This window comes from Solanum stenotomum, chromosome 6 (assembly GCF_019186545.1).
Source record: "Solanum stenotomum isolate F172 chromosome 6, ASM1918654v1, whole genome shotgun sequence".
NCBI classification, from domain to species: domain Eukaryota; kingdom Viridiplantae; phylum Streptophyta; class Magnoliopsida; order Solanales; family Solanaceae; genus Solanum; species Solanum stenotomum.
The window spans coordinates 28,815,900-28,822,274 of record NC_064287.1 but is presented as its reverse complement, the minus strand read 5'-3'; the positions used below and the strand labels follow the sequence as shown (position 1 = coordinate 28,822,274).

At 36.4% G+C, this 6,375-nt stretch overlaps 1 protein-coding gene across 1 annotated transcript; it reads right to left on the bottom strand.

Moving 5' to 3' along the window:
* Positions 1–2,944: 2,944 nt before the first annotated feature.
* Positions 2,945–5,250, bottom strand: LOC125869359 (pollen receptor-like kinase 3). Its single transcript, XM_049549937.1, has 2 exons — positions 3,944–5,250; positions 2,945–3,590 (listed from the first exon to the last, which is right to left on the bottom strand). The coding sequence occupies exons 1-2, from the start codon at positions 5,214–5,216 to the stop codon at positions 3,016–3,018; spliced, it is 1,848 nt and encodes a 615-aa protein (XP_049405894.1). The 5' UTR covers positions 5,217–5,250; the 3' UTR covers positions 2,945–3,015.
* Between the last annotated feature and the right edge of the window lie 1,125 nt (positions 5,251–6,375).

Here is a 6,375-nt window from a genome sequence, read left to right as displayed (position 1 = left end):
CTACATGGTTTATGGAGACTTGAGCTAATATGAACTCGCATCCCCATATCGGTGCTCAATACTACTGCAAAAAATATACTTACCTCATATGTTTTTTAACACAAAACTTCTTTCTTTGGTTTGAGATAATTACGCAAAACTTAGCTTAAAAGCCCTATTGTAATCGATGTTCCCTTTCTTGCTCAAATGTGAAAACATTTCTAACTATTGGGAATACTTAGTTCCCGTATATTCTTTGAATAAATGAACTTTTACTCTTACTCTTTACTCAATTCGAAGTTTAAGTCTTACACCAAAGTTAAAACCTTTTTGAAAGACTTTTGAAATACTTTATGAACTTCTCTTGACTTGATTCTTAACTTATAGACTTGACTCTTAACTATCCTTAAATTGAATTATGGATTCAAGGTTCATGATCTCATGTTTATGGATGATTTCATGATGTTTATATGTACCTTAGAGTGTTGGAATCAACTAGAAAACATAGGTACATTGCTAAGGAACTAGTACAAAAAGATGGGAGGAAATTGGGCAGAATTGGCGTCCATGGCGCTCTGAGAGGCGCAAGTCGCCAAAGGTTGAAATTCAGAGATTGGCTTGGGGTGCACTGGCTGGGGCGGCGCCTCAAAGGTCAAAATTCAAAAACTCTTTTGGGGGGCGCTGAGAGGTGCGGCGCCCCAGCACCTCCCAAGAAAACTACTGTGTGCCTATTTGGAGCTTTTCACAGCCAAAGTCAAAGGTTTGTTGGTGGCAAGATCGGCATGCCTTCTAGTTGTAGTTGACTTTAAGCGCACCTGAACTACCCATAGTCGTCTATTTACGGGCTTGCACTCAATAGTCAATCAATTCGTTTTTCCGCTTTCTATCGCATGCTTCAGCTGCTGCTGCTGCTGCGGCTGTGGCTGCTGCTGCTGTTAAATAAAGTGTAAAGTATTTTAAAAAAAAAGGGTCAAATGGTAATCCAACTTTTGGCTTGAGTGACGAGAGCGAGTTGCTCGAATGGTAAGCACCCTCACTTCCAACCCGAAGGTTGCAAGTTCGAGTCACCAAGGGAGCAAAAGGGGTGGGAGCTCCTAGGGAGGGTAAAAAAAAACTTTTGGCTCGAGTTGTTTCCACATTTAGTAATATATATATATATATATATATATATTTTAATCCACATAGTGATAAAAATTTATTTCATTCCAAACATTCATTCTTTATATCAATAGCAATATTACCACATATTATGACGTCTTCGATCCAAATGCAACACTAATGCTACTATCCCTAACAATTCTAAAAAAAACCAATGACATTTTTTTTCTGTACGTACAAGATCTACTGAAAAGGGAACCAAAAAAGTAAAAATAAAGAAAGAAATGATAAAATGGTTCTTAATCAGAGAGAAATTGGCATATTGGAGCAAAATGTTAAAATGAGATTTGTAAATTCAGTGCTCTTCGATGTGACTTTAAATAAGGGGCCTAAGGAAGGAAAGTTGAAGAGAATCAAATTATTAAAGCTAAGAAGTTGAAGAGAATCAAATAATTTAAGATATTTTAGTCAAAAATAAAAAAGACTCATCAAATCCGTACTTAATTGTTGGGAGTATCCTTGGTCTTCATCAGTTATAATTGAAGGCTTGAAGCAGCAATGTGCCAGCAAAGAAAAGTCTATAGGTTTAATAATAATTGTGAGCATTAATGTAGAATATATAGTTGATTTATTAGTATTATTTTAAATAAAGCGTAAAGTATTTTTATAAAAGGGTAAAATGGTAATCCAACTTTTGGCTTGAGGTGTATACATATATATATAATTGTCTTGTTTCCATACAATGTAAGATATATTCCTATGTTATAAAGGAAATATATCATTTCAGTTGTAATCATTGATTAAATTTGAGCTGCACCTAGAGTTAGCTATGCCGTGTTCTTGAAGTCTACATTAACTGGGTGTGTTGGTCTAGTAGGCAATAAAGGTATTGCTTTGTTTGTGGGTACCAGTGTTGTTACGAAAGGGGAAGGGATTAAGCGTTTAATTCCTAGGTTACAAGACTTTGTAATCTGAACATTGGCTCTTTGAAGTAATGGAGTTGTTATTGAAATCTTGTGAAATAGGTCGTGGTTTTCTCCTCCTTTGAGCAAGGAAATTTCCACGTATTATTTTAAGCTTTACTTTTCGCACTGTTCGTTCTCTTTCAAGGGACCTGATTTATTGAATTGTTGTGGACGCATATAAGTCATCAGAGAGGTTTTGGAAACTGCATAGATTGTGGGGTTATTGACGGACACAAAATGTGATTTTAACCTGTGAATGTCGTCTGCAGATTCTGAGACTATACTGCACAAAATGATAGTTTCAAGTTCAACCCAACATGCCCATTTGACACCTCTATCCATAAGCATCAAGTCCAAGAGCTAGCACTTGAAAAAGAAGTACTTGGACCTAACTTTTCGTCTACTCTTTTCATTAACATGACAAGAACTTGTAAGAACCTCTTGTGCATTCAAAAAGGACAATCCGGTGCACAAAGCATCTCATGTTAGCAAGGTCCAGGGAAGGACCGCACCCTAAGGATAGTGATGTAAACATCCTACCCTAATGCAAGCATTATATGAATGTATTCATTATATGGAAGCATAAGACAGAAGCTGTAGATAGAGATCGAGTATCTGCATTGGTTATCTGAAAACAATGAACTATAGAGAGAAAAAATTGAAAATGCATAATGTCAATGTATCCAATATACAAGTTTGTGTAATTCTTCATATGGGTACTTTAAGTTTCGTACTAACATTAAGTGCATGTTGAAGAATCCTCACAAAGTATCCACGCCCATGTCACACCAGTTCGATACAGGCAAGTCAAATCAAATGAAAACAGCATTCATCTCAGGGAACGTAAAATGCCCACATTCTACTGGGAAGAGCTCGTGCGTGGATCATTAGTTGGAGAACTCAAACAGGTTAATGTACCTTTTTTCCCTCCTCCCTAAAATAAATTGAAACCTCCTGATCATCTAACCAATTACTACATTAAATTTGTTATCTCTTCTATCCTCCTTATGGCTTCCTTCATGTTGATTCTATTATCATGATCACTCTCAGTGCATGCAGCTCCTATATGAAGGAACTTCTCCATCATTTCAAGGGAATCCTTTTCTGTTTCTATCTCTGGAGCAATCAATTCTGATACTCTATTCTCTTCAATTGCTGACCGCGCCCATTGTGCAACGTCAGTTCCACACTTTTGGTTGCTGAGATATTGTGATGGGAATTTCCCAGTTAGGATTTCAAGAATTATGATTCCAAGACAATATACATCACTTTTTGGAGTGACTTGTTGGTTTAGTATGGCTTCTGGGGATTTATAAGCAAAAAGAGATTGGACAGCTTGTGAATCGTTGAGTAGTGGATAAAACGCATAATCTGTGAGAAGTGGTTCATTATTTGCAGAAAGAAGAATGTTGCTAGACTTAAGGTTCCCATGAGGTACATCATATGATGCAAACTCTGAATGAAGAAATTTCATTCCACTGGCAACTCCCAGGATGATTTTAACGCGAATAGTCCAATTTAGCTGAGCATGTGCTATCCCCCGATCACCTGAAAATTTTGGATAAAAAGAGTTTATAATATTGATAGAAGCAGATCCCAAATTGGCATGCTAAATACATAATGTGAATATTACCTCAATTACAAGAATGGAAATGTTTCGGGCTATCTAAGATCATTTTTATGAATTATGTAATCCCAAAACTTTAAAAAGAATCATTTCAAGGGAACGATTAACAGATCATTTGATAAACGTAAATGATATCCCATAATGAGATAGTCTCTACTTATGCACATGAAATAGAAGCTAGCATTAAGTTGTACACAATAATATATAGGCTGTTTTCATGGACTCTTTTACCATTAAAGATGAGACATGAGAGGCAAAGAAGAAATATCGATACCATGTAATAGGTATAACAGGCTGCCTTTGGGAATGTATTCAGACACCACCAACTTCTCCTCTTTCCTGTAATGGTATGCTAATGGTTGCAATATGTTCCTGTGCCTTATCCTAGCGAGTCGTCTGATCTCTGCATCAAAACTTTCCTTGTTAAATTTATTGGTTTCCCTCAACCTCTTCACCACGACGGACACTCCGTTCCCCAATACCGCCTTGTAAGCTGACCCCAATCCTCCATTACCAAGGACTTCAGCTGCTGCCTTCATCAAATCAGGCATCCCAAATATACCCTTTTCATCATTTACCACAACTAGATCACCCATATCGCTGCCACTTCTTGAGCGTCCTTTCCTTGATGAACGCATAGAGGTGCGCGTGCTCATGCTTCTCTTGTTAAGGTGCACCTTCACAGCCTCATCAAGGCTCTCTTTTTCAAGCTTTTCAAATTGATCATCCTTACGCTTTGACTTAAATAATATAGCCACCAATAACAAAACAACCACTAAGCCTATGATTATCCATTTTGTACTTCCAGAACCTTCAGACTTTTCACCAGAGGCTACAGCCTTACACTCCCTCCCTATTTGATTTCCACACAAATCAGGATTTCCTTGAAAGGGGTTCGAACCAAACTTAGACAAACTTTGTGGAATTAAACCTTGTAATTTATTGTTTGAGAAGTTTATAGTTGCTAGATTAGCCTGTGACAAAGATGGAATAGGTCCTGTGAATTCATTATTCTCCAAATGGAGTTCTAAAAGATATTTTAAACCTGCTAAAGAATCAGGGATTTTCCCTGAAAACTTGTTCCGCGAAAACCATATTTTCCTGAGAGATCCCATTTTGGAGAAGAAATCTCCAGGGATGTCTCCGGAAAACTGGTTTCCATCAATGAATAAAGACTTGAGAGCACCAAGCCTAAACAAATCAGGAATTGTTCCTGAGAAAGAGTTGTTTGCAAGATTAACAACTCTAAGGCCTTGAAGGCTAATTAGTACATCAACATCAAGATTCCCTGAAAGGCCAACCCCACCAAGTAGTAGGGCTTGAATAACATTTTTATTATCACATTGTACACCAAACCATTTGTTATTATTATCACAAGGGTTTGTTCCTTTTTTCCAAGAAGAATCAAGAAGTGAGGTATTTAATAACAATTCTTTAAATTCAAGAAGGACTTGATCATCTCCAATGGAAACACAAGGAGTTGGATGAGATAGGAAAAAAACAAATAAGAAAATAAGGTGGTGGAGCTGGAAGAGGACAGCGGCCATTTTTTGTGGAGAAACAATGAGCCGCTCTCCAGAGAGAGACAAAATTTCCCTGATATTTTTCTTGGAAGGTGTGTCATGTTCATGTTTTTTTGTTAGGATTAAGGTAGATGGTGTAATTTGACAAACATTTGTGCCAGACACAATGTTGTCTGAAAACAGATTTAGAAAGAGAAGTTGACCTTGTCAATGATCAAGAGCCATTCTAGCTAAATAGACAAAAAAAAAACTCACAATATTATTAGTCAATTCTTTCTATCTAATCTTTTAAGGCATTCTAAATAGGTAGAATAACTCAAAAATAAGAAAAGTGTTTCTATTGCTACTACTCCTAGCATAACTAGTTCCTAATCTATCTGCATCCACTTGTTGTTGGGCAAATATCGGAATAACTGTCAAAATGGTGGGCATGCCAAAAACTTGTTCCTTCGCGCCTTGTTTGGATAGTATAATATCTGTCACCCTATTCTGCTCTCGGAATATGTGCGTCAGCTTTGTTGCTCCCAGCTTCCTCATCAAGTACCTGCATTTAGCAATTATATCATCATAGAGCAGATTGTTATTATTATTCATGTTAATAGCCTCGTTAGAGTCAGAGCTAATCTCAAGTGGTTTAAGATTCTTCTCTACGGCCAGTGGTAGACCTCTCTGCATTGCTTGTAATTCAGCTCTAATAGGGGTTGTTTGGGAGTATGTTCCATAAAACTAGTGGTGGCAAATGGGCAGGTGGGTCAAATTTGGGCGGATTGAAAATAGAACAACATAAAATGATAATATTTAAACCCGTCCATATTTGATACAAGTAAAAATGGATTGGGTAAAAAATGGGTTCGGTAAAATACAAGTTTACTCATATTTATTCATATTTTCATGAGTAAATAGTACTCTTCTTAAGAATTCAACATGAAGAAAATGTTGAAAATATTTGCATTTTAGGAGAAAAATATGCTTAAAGCACTTTAAGCAATGTCAATGCTAATGCAGGATTTGGTTATTTTACGCAACTATTTGTTATCCGATATAAAATTAGACAAATAAAAATATAATTATAATTGACAAAAGAAATGCACATTTAATATATACTTTTGGAGGGCCAAAGACTTCACCCTTTCAATTATAGAGAAGAATAATTAGTTTTTTTTTATAAAAATGAAGAGAAATT

Excerpts from the sequence above, each read along its gene's own strand:
- LOC125869359 (XM_049549937.1), bottom strand. The coding sequence starts at position 5,216 with ATGGCCGCTGTCCTCTTCCAGCTCCACCACCTTATTTTCTTATTTGTT. Across the intron at positions 3,591-3,943 it reads CCTGTTATACCTATTACATG|GTGATCGGGGGATAGCACAT; the intron begins GTATCGATATTT and ends CAAAATTTTCAG.